Here is a 19651-nt window from a genome sequence, read left to right as displayed (position 1 = left end):
TATAACCTTCGTTATCCCCTGCATACCATCATAGTATGCCAACTCTTTTATAGTCATCAAAATTTTTATTTAATTTAATTTTTAATTTTATTTAATACATTAATTTTTTTAATTATTTTACAATGACAATTTGAGTGCTTAATCCTTTTATTACATCAGCTAAAATTTCCTTAATATTGCAAACTTTTCAGTTTGAAATCCAACCTTTGTTCTTATTATCCTATATACACCTAGTAGAAAAACTTATCTTATACAAGCATAGTGATTCTTTTTTCCTATTTTGTAACAGAAACTGAAAGAATAAGACTTTACCAAGTAAATCAAAAAATTTATCTAGTAAAACAGTAAATTAACTGATTGTAATAAGGATTTCACTGCATGAATTTTTTTAAGAGATTATTTCAAAATTGTAAATAGTCTATGAAAAAGAATAACCATGCACAAAACAAATTTCTTAACAAAAAAAAACAAAAAACAAACAAAAACAGTTTCAATGGTAACAATACAAATATAAATTTTAGAAAAATTCAAAAAATAAACAACAACAAAAAAAGACAAAAGGGAAAAGAAAAGCCAACCTTATTCTTGAAAACCTAAAGTTAAAGAGTTTTTTACACCAAAACATTCTACCAATATATGCAATGTAAAAATGGACGCACTTATAAATTGTAGATATACTATTTTTAAAAGATAAGAATTGAAACAAATTAGATAACAAAAACAACTACTTTAAATACCCATTATATGCTAAAAAAAGCACCATCTTTATTTTGGTTAATGAAAAAAAAAAAAAAAAGTATTAATTTGTGTTGAATACAGAATTTAATGGAAAGTATACAACAGCAGAACAATCAGACAAATAGACACAACAATAGCCATGATGATTGTATCTCTCTTTTTACGCATGTTAATTTTTTGAAACAAATTATTAATTTGTGGGAAGCGATTTCCCAAACTAATTATACGATTTGACATTGAGTGAAACATTTTTCTTTGAGAAGTAAGGTTTTCCTTTGTGGACATAGCAATATCAATTGCCTTATCAGCTAACCTATCTGAATTTCTGATATGATCATTTTCTTTTAAATACAAATCAGTCCGCCTACTCAACCCACTTTTGTATTCAGAAATATCCTTTTGGACAGAGCCAAGTAAGTCTTCTCTATCTTTAGTTGCTTTAATATTGGCTTTTGTCTTAATAAACTCATGTGAATAATCCTGTAAAATATCTCGATGTCTTTGCATTGTATGTAGTTGAGCACCATTTGTTTCACCAATTGACATATTTGAAAGATAACTGCTCATATCATCATTAATTTCAGTGAGACGCAACAACAATCTCTCAATTTCAAGTGACATTGTATCAAACATTCTGTCAGTACTGGAGCCTAATAATGATTCCTTTTCCTCAGATCGTTGAAATTCTTTAAGCTGCCCAGTTCCGAGTTTACTGAAAGAAACTAGTTTCATATCTAACTCATTTTCAATTTGTCTTGCTTGTTTACGAAGATCTTCCCAATTTCTAGAGTTTGAAGCTGTGTTAGAGATGTTACTTGACATCTTATAAGGTGTTCTTATCATTTTTTGTTATAAATCATGTATTCATGCTAAAATATATTAGTATATATACATTAAGCATTAAGGTCTACCAACTTTCAACTTAACAATACCAATATAAACCATATATAAACGTGTACCAACTTTTGGTATAACAAGTTTCAATAGTTTAGGTTTTTAAAAACTTTAGATTTAATGATGTTAAGTTAAATCGGTATTGTAATTCAGCTCAAATGTTTTTAACACTTTTTTTTTAAAGACAGGATAAATCTTATTGTGATTTAAATAATATTTGTTAGTACTTTAAACTTATTTTCGTTTTATCGCGAATCTCCACACTGTAGTCCATGACATAGAATTAACTACAGATTTTACACGAAAAACGTTACGAATTTTGCAGCATTTAAGTATTTTTTGATCAACCGCCACGAACATAAACAAACATGGTAGGTACATGCGCACCGAAATCTGTCCTAAAATAACTGTTCTCTCAACCACTCTGTCCCAAATCTTTCTGTCCCAAAATAACTGTTCCTATTGCATAAAAAAACTTTGAATAGAAAATCGGAACAGTATTTAGGATAGAGGGAGTATTATCTAAATAACAAAATTTGTGCTCACTCTCACATTTGTTATAAATATATCGGTTAACACTTGTATTAACGTTACTAAACGTGGGTCTGTTTTTTCAATAGATCTGAGGAAACGTACTAGTAATCATTTCGATTGGTACGCAATAATTCGAACATCTACTTTTAATCTGGAAATATTTCGAAAATGGTTAACAGAAGCATTTCACAATATTCGGTTAGTAAAACTTTCTTTTCTAGTTTTAGTTCTTAACAACAAATAAAAATTTTTGATGATATTGTTACGATAATTTTTTTTTAGTCGCTACGCAATTTCTAATTTCATTGACCAACAAATAACAGGACAGATCTGCTTAAGAAACAACCTCCAAGAAAACCCTCTGAAGTCTCTAATAATTTTGGTGTGGTAAAAAATAATCCTACTCTAGAGTGATAATCTCAATCAGGTTCATCACAGCCATTGTCTTCGCAAACATCTTCACAGTTCTAACTTATATCATTTGATGTAGGTCAAACACAGCTTCAATTCATAACTCCTCACTAAAAATTTAAAAAAAGAATAACAAACTCATACTTAACTGTCAAAAATGTGCTGAAAAAACAAATTAAGAAATGACAATCTCTTTTTTCTCTAAAAAGTGTTCCTTTCTTAAAATACGCATATATCTGAAAATTAACATTTATGAGCAATGCTTAAAATTTCCAAGAATTCCCTAAATTGTTCTGCTGCTCGGATCAAGAAAATTCCGCTACCTGGATTGAAATAATTTTGTTTTCAAAAAGCAGAATCCAGCCTTGTGCCTAGATAAATATGTTCTTGTGTTTTTAATCGTTTCTGTTGATTGTTTTCTAGAAGACAAAGGGAATTATTTAGCACAAGAGTGAATCCAAGAAGTGGAATCAGTACATAGAAGTCCTAAGTCTTTTATAACCCATTAACCAACATATCTCAACCGAATAAAAGAACGTACTATTGAGAAAGTCACCACGTTATCTCTAAGAAGTCGTAAGATAAATGTTATATTGTGTTTAAAAGTGAGGTTAGATTCTAACTGCTGCCTAAAAATTTGGGTAGGATCCTCAAAAGTCATCAATCAAAAGATCTAATATACGAGTCTCCAGACAAAAGTTTTTAGAAGAAAGAGTAAGGTTTATTAAAGAAAAAATTTGAAAACTTGGTTTAACTATTGGCTTTCAAACTGACATTTGTTTAGGACAAAGATATAGTTCAGGGAGCTCAAAAAATAAAAACAAAAATGGTCGTGATGATGCACAGGTTCAAAATAAATAAAAACGATCTCGAACAAATTTCAAATTTTTCTTTCTAAGCACCAGCACTAGCAAATTTTTCTTTCTAAGCACTAGCAAATTTTTCTATCTAAGCACCAGCACTGGCAAATTTTTCTTTCTAAGCACTAGCAAATTTTTCTATCTAAGCACCAGCACTGGCAAATTTTTCTTTCTAAGCACCAGCACTAGCAAATTTTTCTTTCTAAGCACCAGCACTAGAGAATTTTCCTTTCTAAGCACCAGCACTAGCAAATTTTTCTATCTAAGTACTAACTCTAGCATAGATCACGGCACCAGCCTAGAGAAGTTATAAAGAACAACTTTTACGCTTGTGTTTGATATTTTTAGGTTTTGCTAGGCAAGAAAATAATTCTTTCAGAATGCCATAATACTCGCCTGGTGGATGACGAAAGCCATCCGCAAATTTCATGACTCGGTGATGTCATCAGAACTATTAGTTTATTTTCCAAAGTAAATGTCCACGAAAAAAGTTTTAATGCTCCTAAATTTACTTTTGCTTACAAACGAAATTTAAAGCTCGAGACTCAAGATTCAAAGTTGTTTAATACATTGATTAATTACGAAAAAGTTAATGCCAAACATTCGAAAGGTGGTGAAACGCAGAGCTTTCGCGTTTTCAAACGAAACTTTAGAAAACAATGCGGGTAGAAAACTCTTTTTGAGCAAAATAGTAATAACGATGAGCTTAACAAATATCATTTAATTTTTTCTTTAACATAAAACTCATTTCTTTTATTCTAAGCTAGAAGGTTGGAAGTTCAGGATTTTTTTGAATAGTCAGTGAGTTGTCAAAATTGCTTTTGTATTAATTGGGCTTAGGTAAAATTTTTATATTCATTAAAGTTTGAATTTAATAAATAATTGATTCGAATGTCGATATTTTCCTTTTAAAGTTTTCTTAATTTCACATCAAAAGATATTTAAAAAAATGTAAGTTTTCTAAAGAAATAATCAAGCTTTTTTGCGAATAACTTAGCCTTATTATTATCGAGCAGTCTTTTTTTTTTTTTTTTACTTTCTGCTTGTATGTTGATCAAAACTAAGAATTTATCAAACTAAAGACATTACGTCTACAACTTGGTATATTTCAAATATTTTTACTTTAGTTTCCTTCTTTTTTATTCTACTTTGATTTATAAAACTATTTGATTTTAAATCTCTTTAGAGAAAAATTTTCATAATACTTTTGTTTCATAATATTTTTGTTTCATAATATTTTTGTTTCATAATACTTTTATTAGAATTAATTTTTTTAATCAACATTCTCACCATTTCTTTAAATGAGAAAGTCAGGTTTTAGGTTTCGCGCCCTGTGAAATCAGAATTCTATGAACGGATATATTTATTTATAAGGGTGATTCTTTTATACCAATTTCCATCTAAGAAAACGATTGTGCACGAATCAAGCGAAGATTCGTATCAGATAGATATTTATTTATAGGCTTTACTCCGAAAATTATTTTCCTGTTACAATTTTTAGATTTGATACATCACTTTCTGTTTCCGATTTAATCATTTAACTTTTTCATCCAAATTTTGAATTCGATGTACAAGCTTCAATATCTTAGTCAAGATTTCGATGTTTGACTTTCGTACTAACGAGTATTCATCCCTTTCTATAGCGAGTATCAAATCTTTTAATGAATATCAACTGGCTTTAACAATTTGATGCTCCCTTTCGATGTTTTAGTAACTAGATTTATTGCTTCTATATCACTGTGCTAATTAACTATAACTTTTTACTATCCTTACCAATGTGAACTTGCTATGAAAATTGAATTCAGATCGATACGGGTTTTAACCACGTGACCAGGTTATCAGTTCGGTGGAATAATGACTTTTAATTTATTTCCATTCTGCCATTTTTATTTGAACTCGATTTTCAAATGGATGTCTTAAAAATCTGTTCAGCGTAAACGCATGTGTATTTTTTAGAACGATGAGTTGCATGTTCTGTGATAAAGGTCAGAATCGAAAATGTTTATGAAAATAAACCAGTTTACATATGGAAATAGAAAATCATTAATAAAAAAATTGTTTTTCTCAATACTACAGGGCTTGATTTGGATACAGCAATACGTCTCCTAGAAAATATAGAGGACTACCCTATTATCAATCAGCCTCCTGTAAAACCTAAAGGTGGAGAAGTATTTATTTATCTCCCTGATACAGTAGAGGAACAAGGTAGCTAATTTAATTTATTAAACTAAAAAATACATATATATATAGTTTTAAAATTTTATAATATGTAAATATATATTTACATATATATAAATATGTCACATGTATGTTAACATGTTACATGTATATATTAACATATATTTCATATATATTTATACGTATATATTTTTTATATACATATGCAGTATGTCTATAAGTAAGATATGGGTTATAAATTGTATATATACTTGTATATGGTATATACTATGCATATATATATATATATATATATATATATATATATATATATATATATATATATATATATATATATATATATATATATATATATATATATATATCAACTAAAGATAAAGGCTTGCTTTAAGCTTATATTGGTAATCATGTTTTTTTCATTTTTTTTTTTTTTTTTTTTTTTTTTTTTTTTTTTTTTACTTATAAAAGGATTAGGAAATAAATCTTAGTGATTCAAAAATTAATAGAAGAAATATTTTTCATTTTATTTATGACTATAAAAATTTATATATATTAACATATACAGTAGCATGCAAAAGTTTAGAAACAAAATTTTTTTCAGTTCTTAAAGTATAACTTTTTACAAACATTCTCAAACCAGCTGAAATTTTTACCAAATTTTCTTTATTTTAATTCAATTTGTAATACAAATACAAAAGTTATAAACTATTACAGGTAATTAAAATTTAATTTTTGTTAGAAAAGGCTTTTGTGCAAAAAATGTTTAGAAACAACTAAATTTTGATAAAGATATATTTCAAAAGTTATTAACTTGTCATTTTTTCAACAAGGCAGTTTAAATAATTGAATAAATGTAATGAACATTCGGTAAAAATTTCAGCTGGTTTGAGAATGTTTTTTAAAAGATTATGCTTTAAAACTGAAAAAAAATTGGTGTTTCTAAACTTGTGCATGCAAATGTATATGTGTGTGTGTCTGTAAATGAAATTTCTATTGAATGGTATTCTTCTTTGATTTTTCAATATTTCTTCTAAAACCATTTCAAATCTAGCAAGTTCTTTTTTTCCTGTTTGTAATATAACTCCTCTATCAATCTAAATGATGCTATGTCATGTAAAAAATAATAGTAACTTTTATGTATTATTTAAAGTTACAAAATAGAACTAATCTGTTGTATCTAAATAACTAACTGATTAAAAAACATTTAATTTTTATGTATTTAAGTTATAACAGCAGCTGAAATAAAAGTGATAATAAAAAAGAATAATGCACAATCATTCTTGTTGCTTTTGTGTGTAATGAAAGACTCGAATCTTTAATGATCCCTTTTTCTAAATAAATGTTATCAAGACAAGCTTGTTTTTCTATATTACTCAGACAACTTTTTAAAATTTTCAAAACTATTTAGTTTTATATAATGCAATAAAACATCATGCATTTCACTTCTGTCACATTTTATGTTCAATATTTTATTAAACATATAAGCATACCAGAAAAGATATAGTTTAAATAAAGCCAACATTTTATTAGCAAAAAAAAAGTTTTTTTTTTTTTTTTTTTTTTCAAAGAAAACTACAAATGTGATCAGTACAGATGGCTAAATTCAGGTCCAAAAGAAATCCCTCGCAAAAATCCATTAGTGAAAAAGCAATACTTTATTGGTAAATTGCCACAAGGTAAAACTCAAGCTTTTCAGAAGCACTGTTATGTACTTGTGAGTGATCATCGAAATCCATACCCGGTGCTATTACATTATATTGGAGGTAAGATAGTTTAATTTAATTAAGAGTAAAAGTGCTTTTTAAAATAATTTGTTTTTTGGTGACATTTTTTTTTTGGCAAGGAGGGGGTTTTTTAAAATTAATTATATCCCGTTTAAGCATACAGCAAACCAAATTTTAAACTTTATCTGCAAAATTGTTAAACTTTGGAAATTTTGAAAAACATTGGCAGCAAAAAGCTGTTAAATTTTAGTTTGTTAAAATGTTTATCTTGCCTCAGAAGGTAAATAGTAGGTATTTTACTTGTCATAAAAAATTTCTTTTCTTAACAATAAGAACTTTGATTTTTTCTTTAGTGTTTTCCTTTTATTCATTTCATGTAGTTTTGTGGTCAACCAACACACAAGTCAAATATAAAAATAAACCTTAATCAGTATTTTATCAGTAGAAATCTCTAAAGATTTGTTTCTAAATATAGAAATAACCACTTGTATAAATTCAATAAATATTTTTATAAGGGTTTTTAATATTAGTTTTACACTATTTGTCTTATACTATTTGTTTTATTACACTATTTGTTTTACAATGCTATTTGTTTTATCATAGTATTTGTTTTATCATAATATTTGTTTGCTATAAAATGGTACAAATTGCAAAAACTAAAAAATCACCCAGAAAAAGGATTTTTTAAAAGTTCTTTACACTTTGTGTGCTATCCTAGGAGTTTTTTTTTTTTTTTTTTTACATTATTTTTATATTTTAGATGAATCTGTAATGGTTGATTACCCTCATGGAAATTCTAAAAAGTCAAATTTGGCTTACTTTGCAATTGCACCATCAGTACGTAAAGATATTGCTTCTCGTAGTCAGACATCACTTCCTACAGCCATTATCAATGCTTACAAATCAAGTCCTTCATCTTATACCTTAAATGAAAATGGTGAAAGAGATATTAACCCTGTACTTACTCCAAGAAATAAATCTCAAGTATTTTTTTTTTTTGTTTTTCCTTTTTCTAAAGCTCTAATTTTTACCCAGATGAATATAAGAAAACATTCCTAGTAATAAAATTTGTTGTTATATGGTGATGAATTTCTTTCTTTCTTTTTTTTTTTTTTTTTTCTTTTTTTTTTTTTTAATGTTGCTCATTTTGCCTAAACACAAATAAAAACAAACCAATCTTAAAAAATTGAGAAAAAAAAAGTGAGATGTTGTAAAAGATGCAAACTTCTAATTTGCATCTTGCACAAAGTTCTTCTAAAAGCTGCATTTCACATTCCTAACAATCTACATTTGTATTTCATATACTATCCAAAATTAAACACCACAATTCTGATGGTGACATTGTTCTATGATCTTTTTCATATTCTTTAGTTAAAGACTGTCCATAGTGATAATGAAAAATGGTTTTTGAAATTTTTCAAGAAACATTTAATTGATTTTGATCTTTTTTTCTTGTTTTAAAGCAAATTTATCTCCAAATACAGTAAAGCTTTTAGAAAATATCATCTTTGAGCTGATCACAAGGTTTTATCATTTTAGTGCAGACACCTAGCATGAGCCTTTTAACAACAGTTTTTGTAAAGTTTTATTATGCCACACCCTGAATTTAATGGAACTGTTTGATGCTTGCCACAGTTTTGCTCTTCTTACACAACTCATGTTTCATACTTGGCCAAAGTTTTTCAAATGGGTTAAGTGTTGGTATAAGTTGGATTAAGTTGTGGTATATTTGGTATATTCATTTTTTTTAGATAAAATCAGCACCATTTTGTTAATTCCATTCACTGCACTTCTTGAGTAATGGGAAGATATAAGATCAAGCCAGAAAATAGGAGAACCATGCATTTGAATTTTTTAAAATATTCTTTAACATAAACATCAGAGTTTATGTTTCCTTTTGTGAAAAATGGCTGACCTCATCTTTTTTGTTTTCTCAACTTTCTTTCCAATTCACAATTCTTCACTTCACGATTTGTTGATTCCACTGGGAGTTTTCCTTTGAACGTTGTGCTTTTTTGCTAGCAAATTAACTGGATCAAAATGAAATTTCTCACTTCTACTTGAAAGTACGTTTTCTTTGTTTACAATTAACTTTTTTTAAACTACTGTTATATTATGTAAAAGTGGGATAAGTTTGCTTTAAAATAATTAAAAATTATCAAAATCAAATAAGTGGCTTGTAAAAGCCAATTAAAAAGTAAAGCCTCAGGAAAAATAATTTAAAATAAAAAAAATATTTTTCTCAAGTTTTTGGGAACCATTCTTAAGATTAGTTTAGATTAGGTTGTGTCAATAAATAAATATATATATATATATATATATATATATATATATATATATATATATATATATATATATATATATATATATATATATATATATATATATATATATATATATATATATATATATATATATATATAATAGCTAGAATTGATTTTATAGTGTAACCATAAATTAGATTTTACTAATTTGTCACAAAAATAATAATTGTGATGGAATTAATGCATTTTTGTACTTCAGACCTGTTTCAGTACTTTAGTTCAACTTGCAGGTTACAAACCAATTTTACACTTGAATACTAATTTAGGTATTTGTAACCTCAACACAAGTTAATAATCTTTTAAATTATTTCAGGTAAGGAATATTCGTCGTAAACAAAAACTTTCTAGCATTAAAGACAGAACTCCAAGGGAAGATCTTGGAACTTTGCACAGTGTCAGTTCTGAACTTTTGAGCTTTTGTGTTAGTATTTCTACATACCCTGAACTGTTATGCATAGTTGGTTTGAGTGAATTTAGTAGTGAAATAGGAAAGTTGATTAAATTAAACAATAATATTATAGTATGCTCGTTTCAAGAATCATACAAAATTGGACATTATTTTGTAACTCCATTCAGTTTTATTCACTGTGCATTCAATGGTTCTCCATCAGTTCCTGTCTATTTTTTAATTACAGAATTATGTGACTTTACACTGTATGAAAAGTTTCTTGTTGTGATTCTTGAAAGTATACCTGCTCTAGAAGAAGCTCAAGTTGCAGTTATTACTAATCAAGATTACATGCTTTCATCAGCGGTCAATATAGTTTTTCCTAATTGGATTCAAGTACATGATTGGGAACACCTTTTCACAGCTGCAAGGGCATTTTTACGCAAGCAAAATGTTGATATAAAAGAGATAAGTTCCCGTATTAAGCAGTTAAAATTTTTAATGAATATGGAGTCAGCAGATGATTATAAAACTGAACTGCAACGTTTGCAGCAAGAATGGCCTCTCTCATTTAAAGAGTATTATACACAAGTGCTAATGGAGTCTATTGAAAAAAAATTGGGAAGGTGGCTTCTTGAAAGGTAAAAGGTTTTTTAGCAATGATTAATTTTACAAGGATATGTTTTTTTAGTTTTTATATTGAGTTTAATAGCTTTGGTCCTTTGAAACATGCAATCAAAATGAAAAAAGTTATTTTTTTATTTTGCAATTTTAAGGTTTCTTTTACAGGTTTAAGTTGTATAGTAATCATGTTGGTGTTTTGCGTGCTGATAATAGTGATTTGCAGCTTGTTGTCAAAAATCTACAAGAATTAAAAGAGCCCTCTCTTGATGTTATTCTCCCTTCTCTTTATCATTTACAAACATATATTTATGTGAATATTCAGAAAGGATTTTGCAACAGTGGGTTATATTCACTTCACAGCTCATTTCGTTTCTTGAGTCGTGACTCAGATGAGTTGATATTGCCGAGTGTAGTGTATGAACCTGCATCTATTGTGAAGATATTTCGTGTCAGAGGGATCACAATGTTTTCAGAAAGTCCTGATACAAGAGATGAAAGTTCATCTCTTTTGCAGGCACAGCGTATTTTGGAAATGGGACACATATCACATTCCACAGAGTTAAAAGCATTTTTAGTTAAGTCAACATCAGGTAAACTTACCATTTTTGTTGCTTTTTGATACATAATTCTAAAGTTGTTCACTATTTTTAAAGCTTTAAAAAGATGCTTTTTTCTCAGTTAAAACCATTTTTATGCATTTAATGACGAATTTTGAAATAGGAGTTTATATTCTTTTTTTGTATATTAAGTGTCAAGATATTAGTTCAAAAAGAGTTATCATTACTTTTTAATCCTGTAAATAAAAAATCTTCACATATTCAGAATCAGTTTAAAAAAACATTTTTCGTAATATTAATTATAAATTTTTTTTTTGCTTGATATAAGCTTAGCAACTGAAAGATTTTTTAATTATTGTTTTTTTTTTTTTTTTTTAACTATTTGGCTAAATTTGTTTGTCGAAAATTTAAAGTACACTTTTAATTCTTTTAACATTTTTTCTAAAGGCAGTTTGCATGGTGTGCAGTTGTTCCCTCGTGAATCCTGTTCTTGTTCTATAAATCAACGTTGTGCTCATATCATGGCTGTCATGTTAGCCCTAGGAATGCCACTCACTTTCGATAAAAAAGGTTCCATAAAGGTAACAAAACCTCTAGCTCCTGAAAATGCTGAATCAGATGAAGGTGAAAAGGTAAGAGCCTTTTTTTCAAAGGTAAAAACCTATTTTTCATGTTTTCTTGTGTTTTTCTTGTGTTCTTGTATTCTTCTTTTAAGTTTTTTGAAAATATTTTTTAAAGTTTAAAGTATGGTGGTTACTTACTTTCCTTAAAACTTTCATTTCAATATTTGTAACAAGTTTTTAAATTCTGTTATTTTACTTCAAAATTGTAGTCAATGGACATCGTTACTCTAACAGACTTGCCCACACCTGATGGTACATCTAATCAAGCTGATGTTGCAACAGCTGCTTTGCATCAAATAACATCCTGTGATGAAGATACTTACTCTACAATGGCAAATTGTGTGTATCAGCAAAATTCTGAAGAGCAGCCTACAATTTTGGAAGTCAGTAGTGAAATCTTGCAGAATGTTTTAAATGCTTCAGAAGGTAAAGTAAAATGATAGATTAAAGATATACTATCCTGTCAATTTTTGTCTTTCCAGATTTGTTGCTTAATGTATTTTTAGTACATTAAACAAGTAATGACATCATTGTTTTTTGTATTTATTATAATTAGTACTTTACATAGTAGTATGTTACAAAAGTGTTACTTTTACATTTACTGGTTAACACACGTTAATACTGGTTAACACACATTTTCTTCTCAGTTATTTTAAAATCCGAATATGTCATCAGTTTTGCAAGAATACTTCTGTAAAAAAAAAAATGGAATAGAAAAGAAAAGTATGAATGACACTTATACTTTGCATTAGTATGCTACTCATAAACTACATAATTTTAAGTTAATCAAAAATAAAAAATACTTGTATAAAAATTTATTTTAAAAGCCATGTCATTGCATTCAATACATATACAGAAATCAATCATAAATATTCATGTGTACCTTTATAAATATGGGTGATAATACAAGGTAAAACCTACATTTTTAAATTCTGAAATTTTTTATAAGTTTCCATAATTGTGTATTTTATGGTTACCCAAGAAGTTCTTATCAACCATGACAATGCTGCTCGTAAAATTTTTAAAATGTGAGTAGTTGACAAATTAATGAGGCCCATCAAAGAGTCCTGCTTTTAATTTTTCCAATCTCATCTTAGGGAAGAATCTACAAATGTATTTGAAACAGTCACTATGTTTGTTCAGTGCCCTCACAAACTGTTATGTCATTCTAAACTTTACAAGGAGCAGGGGAGAATGACTTTTTCCATGTCAACTAATGGCTCATAATGTTTACTGCACCTACGTTGAAGTTTTTCCTAGGAGGCTATGTCACTCTTTTAAAATCTACTTGCTAGGTCTAACTATCCCATAAATAGAAAAAAACAAGGATACTTTGTGTATCCACTGTGATGACTTAGTAATTCACTTAGTAAATTCATCACCTTCAAATCATGGCACATAGACAATTGGTGCTCAAGATTACTAAGGTACCATTTTAATAAACATACTTCTTTCAGTTTTGTAAAGTGACCAATTGGGTTTTTGACTTCCACTCTAAACATCTGTTTCTGTCCCCAGTCCCCTTCGTAATATCTAAATATGAGTATGCATATATGCACAACACAAAGTTGAGCTTAAAGACCAAAATACTCAAGATACGTTTGCTTTAGAAAGGCTGACCACTTTTTTTATTTATTTTTTTTTTTTTGCTGAGCATATTTACCACAAAAATGTAGCAAAAATACATTAAGGGTCATTTAAGTATTATTTTCGTAGCTCATTAGTTCTCTGGAGAAAAAAAAGCAAAAAAAAAACCCATCAATTCAATAAACTCTGAAATATACAAAATTGATACAAACTTATTGACAAACAAAAATTTTGTTCTTATTGTTAACTTGTGTAATCATCAAATGATAAAAAGCATCATTTAAGGTTACTCGTAAACTACTTGTACTATAGGAAACGAAGTGCTGATGGTGGTTACCGATGAAAACAGTGATAAGCCAATGATTGCTTATCAAATGACACAAGAAGCATTGCTGGCCTACACTCAACGTGTTCATCATGAAAGAGGGTAACGATTGGTTATTTTAAGGCTTCGAAAGTTTTTAAAAGGCCTATTTTAAATTTATTGCTTTTTGGGTTGCACATATTTAAAGTTTTATAACTACAATTTTTCATTATTAGCTACATTTTTTCCTTATTTCAGAGATTCTTTATTTCAGAGATTCTTTATTTCAGAGATTCTTTATTTCAGAGATTCTTTGAGTGAAAATACCGATGATCATTTGTCCGATAGCAATTCCTGTCGATTATGAAAATCTCACAGTAAATTGCTTGGCTTAATCTTGATTCCAATTTTATCTTGGAAGATCAATCTACTCTATAACCTGAAAGAATTCATAGATTTTAATTTTCTAAAAGGTTTTTATTACTAAGGACCTTGTTTATTGGGAATGCAATTAAGATTAGTTTCTGATACAATCAGATGAATAGATATGTATATATATATATATTGTATGTATTGCTATTGTAATGTATGTATATTGTTCTTTTTATTCGCTTATAGTGGGATCTTTGTACCCGTTTATATTATATAAAGCCTTAACCTTATAAATTAAACATACTTTCGACTTTTTCGTTCAGCTTTATTCTCACGCCTTTTTGTAGAATATACAGCGGAGAAAATAGAATTAGCCTCACCTTTATTTTTTGCTCTAATTTAACAAAAATCGCAGTGAAACAATTATGAAATCTACTTTATTTCTTATTACTTCTACTAAAACTAAAAAGTTTATAAATTGGTATGTTTAATTAATTACAAATGGAAAAAAAATTAAAAGTATTCAATTTGTGGAGAAAATTGAATTAGCCTCATTAACGTTATATACAAAAAATAAAGAAAATATTTTGTTTTTACGCTCATTTAGTATTTAATATAGCTTCCTGAATTTTTAATGACTTCAAATATGCGGTTTGACATTCTAGTCACAAGATTTTGGATAGTTTCTATAGATATTTCATTCCAAGCTTCTCTGATACGAGTTTTCAGCTCCAAGGTGCATTCATATTGCTTACCATTTTCATAAACCTTTCTAGAAAGTATTCCCCATAGATTTTCAAATGGGTTAAGATCTGGACTTCGTGCGGGCCATTCCATTACGTGAATATTTTTTTCTCTAAACCAAGTTTTTGTAAGCTTTGAATTATGGATAGTATTTGAATTATAGTAGCATTATCTTGTTGGAAAGTGAAATTTTCACCCATCAACTCCTCACGATGTTCAAGTAAACTTATTTCTAATAAGTCAATGTAGTCCTGTGAATTCATTTTTGTTGAAATCCATGCCAGTGGAAGTTTTCCAGCAAAGGAAAAAGCCCCCAAACCATAACATTTCCACTAGAGATAAAACAATCGAGGTCGATGTGTTTCGAAGTCGAAGTCGAAGCTTCGACGTCGCAAAAAGTTGTGTGTGAACGTGTTTCGAAATCGTTAAAAGTTGTATGAAATTTATTTAAACGGTTTTTAAAATCGTATTACTTCGAATAAAATATATTTTCGCGGTTTTCAAAACCGTAAAAAATTGTGTAAATTCGAAAATGGCGTGTTTTAAAACTGTTTAAAATTTCTAACGGCTTTCAAATTCACTTCCAAAAATTTAACTGTCTTCGAAATCGTTTAAGTAAACGAAATGAGTGCATACAAAAAGTAAACAAACGAACGTCCCGTGACTTCGTTCAGGTTTTAAGCTCAATGACTTCAAGTTCAAGTTTAATGACTTCAACTTCAAGCTCTATTAGCAAAAATTTTAAAGTGAAGTGAACTGATAAGCCATATTTTAAGCTGAACTTGTATGTGGCTGTACTAGTACTGTTATACTCTTCCCTTCTATTCTCCTAGACTCCTACTCTACCCCTTAGATTTGGAAAAAATCACAATCGATGAGAAGCTAACTATGTTCAGGTTCAAAGACATCGGTATAAAGTAAAGTGAAGTGATCACTGGTTTGGTATATGCTAGCAATCTCTGCCCTTCTATTTCTTAATAATAAAAATTTGAATTATACACTACAGTAACATTACAGAAATACAGAATATACAAAAGATATGCTAAAACCCTTTCATTTAATAATCATTCTAGATTTCATAAATCCAATTTCTTAAACATGTGAAAAAATTATTTGCATATTATCGATTACCTAATCTAAAATAATCCTAGCATGCTTCCCTAGTAAAGAATATTTAGTTGTCCGCTTCCAGTCTTTCATTCTCATTTTTTTGTGCAAGTTCCTGGCCTTGGGAGCCTAAATGATGTCTGTCTCACCTTTCCAGTTCAACAATACTGGAGTTTACATTTTTTTATCATCATCATCATCATCATCATCATCATCATCATCATCATCATCATCATCATCATCATCATCATCATCATCATCATCATCATCATCATCATCATCATCATCATCATCATCATCATCATCATCATCATCATCATCATCATCATCATCATCATCATCATTTTGATTTCTGTCTGGAGCAGATCTTGCTGCCATTTGCTCTTCCATGGAGTGGTATTCCCAAATTGGTACAAAGGAGTTTAAGAGATCGAAGTTCTCGTTGATGAAGACCAACTTCTCAGTGGTTTTTGGAGACAACCTGCATCTATTTTCGTGGACCACCTGTCCTGCTTCACTAAAGGCCCGCTCACTTTAGGCACTTGAGGCTGGCAGGCAATAGTACTCCCGTGCAAGTCCTGCCAAGATGGGCATCTCTTTGCGATGTGTCCTCCACTAGTCAAGGACATTAACCTTCGAATCTATCACAGTTGTTTCTCTGAATTTTGCTCACTCAACGGAAATCGGAGGACCCTCAGCTGTAGCATTTGTCTGCCTGAATTGGCTGGACACAGTCTAAAAGAAAGGAAGGAAGTTAAACGTTTAGTAAACTTCGTATAACTTCGCTTTCTTTAATCTAAAATTGTTTAAATTCAAATAATTTTTAAAAAGTTCGTTTAACTTTGAACCGCCCCCCCCCCCCCCCCCCCCCCCCGTATGGCATCGTATCCTCAAATTAAAATTTTTATGACTTTGTTTGTTCGATTGCATTAAGATTAGTAGATGTATATTTAACTAGTTTTAAAGAAATTTATTTTATATTACACTTAATAGCTATAACCTTTGCTACTGCCTTCCAGAATTCAGTCTCACCATCATCTTCAAGAAACTCATCAGTGATCTCATCTGAGATATTGATTGTACCTTGCTGGTTTGACATCCAGATTGCTGTTGTAGGATGACTGGTTTTCAACTTGTCAAAAATCTCATCCCTGACACCATAAGCGTGCAGTTGTTGGCCTTTCATGAAGGGGTGCAACAGGCAGCCTACAGCATAAGGCATGATGTCACATCCTCCTCTTGGGAATCGTTTCTCAAGTTACAATGAGCTCAACCATTAAAGGACCTACTCCAGTGACACTGTTCTTTCTTATTTCTTTGACCCTCAGAGAAGCACACCTATCCACAAGATGAACAATGGCTGTCAGTGCTCTATCCATTGTAATTTTCTTATCACCGACTTTGACTCAGAGATGACTCGGCATGTGGTCAGGAGTGGCAGAATGATTGCAACCAGCTCAAATTGTTCATCCGTAGGAATGGGTGTGGTCCATTCCTTTTTGTCAGCCCGGAGAGCACACAGCACACTTTGAAGATGGTTGATGTCTAGGAGCATCATCTGGACAGAGTTCCATCTAGTTGCACAAGGAGCAGTGATCTTTCTGTAGGGTACTGAAACAAAAACTAAAATAAAATTTCGCAAAAAACTTCGCATGAAATTGTAAACTCTTAGAAAACTTTGTTTGAAATTAAAAAATATTTGTAAAAATTTGACATTAAGTTGTAAAACTTCGTATTCGTATCTACTTAAAAAGTTAAAAATATTACCATTCATCTCGAGGCACTTCTTTTTCAACACCCCTTCAGCAAGAGGAGAGTGATGGACTCGGGCGGAGATTGTCCTGCATGCATCGATAGCAGCCTTGATATCAGGCTGTTTGTTGACAGTCCTTTCCAGGGCCATGTTAAGCTTGTGGTCAATGCACGTGATTGAACCACTTTCAAGATCAGCAATAGTCTCTGACTTCCTCAGTGCAGCTTTTATATTTGAAGCTTGATCACACACAACAACCCGCTTCTTAACCATTTTGAGTGACTCAAAACGTTTAACCAAGTTGTCCAACTGAGTAGCAATGTTCTGACCAGTGTGCTTACCTGGGAATGGAACAACTCCAACAGTTACCTTTCGTAGAACAAACTCTTTGGTGATGTAATGAAGAGTCACCGCCATGAATGGGTCGTTGTTGCGTGAGGTCCAGATGTCAGTGCTGATTGCAACTCGGTCGCAATGAGGAAGCTCCTTGTCAAACATGCTCTTCATGGCCATCTGCAGATTCCTATAGAGGAGAGGTAACTTGAAGCGAGCCATGCAGGCACCACTTTTAACCTTAAACCTTGAGTCAAAGTGGGCAAGCATTCTTTGGAACGGGATAGAGTCACATACGGAGAAAGGCTGATTGTTAGTTGCAAGGTAAATCATGAGTGGAGCTCATGATTTTGTCACCACGAAGTTGAGTGGTGCTCTATGTTGGATAGCACAGATTCTTTCTGGCTTTTAGAACCCTTTTTCTTTTCCTGTGACCTAAAAAAAATTGTATGCATTTGTTAACATTTAATTAACCCCGGATTTCGTTGTTTACATAAAAAAAAAGTTGTATAACTTCGCTACATCGCATCGTAAGATCCATTATGTAACTAACTTACCAGTGCCAACTGTTTCCAATTCATCTTCTGCCTCTTCAATTTTTTCCTCCTTGGCAGCTTCTGCCTCATTCTGTATCTTTTGATTCTGACACATTTCGATGTACTCATCCTTATGGTTGGATCGCAGGTGACAACTCAGGGTCGATGTTGACCCAGTATTCATTTTTAGGTCCTTCTTGCAGATATTGCATACACCATAGGCCTTATCTCCTCTGTATTCCTTCAGGAAGTACTGCCAAACCAACGAGCGATGGGTCTTTGGCATATTTGTTTAATGTTTTACAATGTTTAAATCTTGTTAAATAACATAAACAAAGTTATAAGGTTTTCAAATTCGTTAAATATAATGTAAACAAATTTATACGATTTTCATAACCGTAAAATTTTGATTTACAACATTTTGCGGCTCTCAACATCGTTTTAATTAAGTTTTAACGACTTTTAAAGGTTTTCAAAATCGATTTAAAATTAAAGCTACAACTTTTTACGGCTTTCGTAACCGTTTAATTAACTTTTTTTCGAAGTTTAACGGATCTCGACATCGTTTAATGAATTTTTTTTCGAAGTTGAACGGATTTCAACTCCGTTTAATTTAAGAAACTTCGCCTAACTGACGGCTTTCAAAGTCGAACAAAAAATATACGATTTCGAAAACCGTATCTCGATTGTTTTGTCTCTGATTTCCACCCCCAAAGTTACGACTCATCCGAGTTTCTTTCTCTTTTCGAAGATCGTGCCAGTAATATTGATAGCCATCAGGACCATCTAGATTGAACTTTTTTTCATCACTAAAGAGAACTTGATGCCACTCTTCTTGCCAAGACGTGTTCTTTCGCAAATTGCAATCTAACTTTTCTATGACGAGCAGTAAGTTTTGGTTTTGGTTTACGCTTTTTCCAACTGTTTGGATCTTCATGTATGATTTGTCACACACGTTGAACAGATACAGGTAATTGTAAATCAGCACGAATTTGAGATGCAGTCATGTGCTGAGCAGCAGCACGACGTACAATAACTCGTTTAGTACGATTATCAGTAT

General features: G+C 30.2%; 2 protein-coding genes and 1 long non-coding RNA gene across 3 annotated transcripts; 2 read left to right on the top strand and 1 right to left on the bottom strand.

Annotated features, from left to right (window-relative positions):
- Positions 1–316: 316 nt before the first annotated feature.
- On the bottom strand, positions 317–1956 carry LOC145185273 (Golgi SNAP receptor complex member 1-like). Its single transcript, XM_080061136.2, has one exon. It carries the CDS (start codon positions 1579–1581, stop codon positions 823–825), a length of 759 nt encoding a protein of 252 aa, XP_079917262.2. The 5' UTR covers positions 1582–1956; the 3' UTR covers positions 317–822.
- Positions 1957–1973: 17 nt separating this feature from the next.
- On the top strand, positions 1974–2745 carry LOC149884271 (uncharacterized). Its single transcript, XR_016456034.1, has 3 exons — positions 1974–2003; positions 2253–2364; positions 2449–2745. It is a non-coding gene; the product is annotated as an uncharacterized LOC149884271 (long non-coding RNA).
- Positions 2746–5306: 2561 nt separating this feature from the next.
- On the top strand, positions 5307–14419 carry LOC145185676 (uncharacterized). Its single transcript, XM_090097633.1, has 10 exons — positions 5307–5422; positions 5514–5642; positions 7184–7378; positions 8100–8323; positions 9977–10692; positions 10841–11265; positions 11680–11864; positions 12065–12281; positions 13755–13869; positions 14053–14419. Exons 1-10 carry the CDS (start codon positions 5398–5400, stop codon positions 14111–14113), a joined length of 2292 nt encoding a protein of 763 aa, XP_089953759.1. The 5' UTR covers positions 5307–5397; the 3' UTR covers positions 14114–14419.
- The last annotated feature ends 5232 nt before the right edge of the window (positions 14420–19651 follow it).

Source organism: Hydra viridissima, unplaced genomic scaffold (assembly GCF_058129835.1).
Source record: "Hydra viridissima isolate aposymbiotic clone 2 unplaced genomic scaffold, HvirCarnegie_v1 scaffold_9, whole genome shotgun sequence".
Lineage (NCBI taxonomy): Eukaryota > Metazoa > Cnidaria > Hydrozoa > Anthoathecata > Hydridae > Hydra > Hydra viridissima.
Note: the sequence above shows the minus strand (reverse complement) of the source record. Positions and strands in the feature narration are given on the sequence as shown.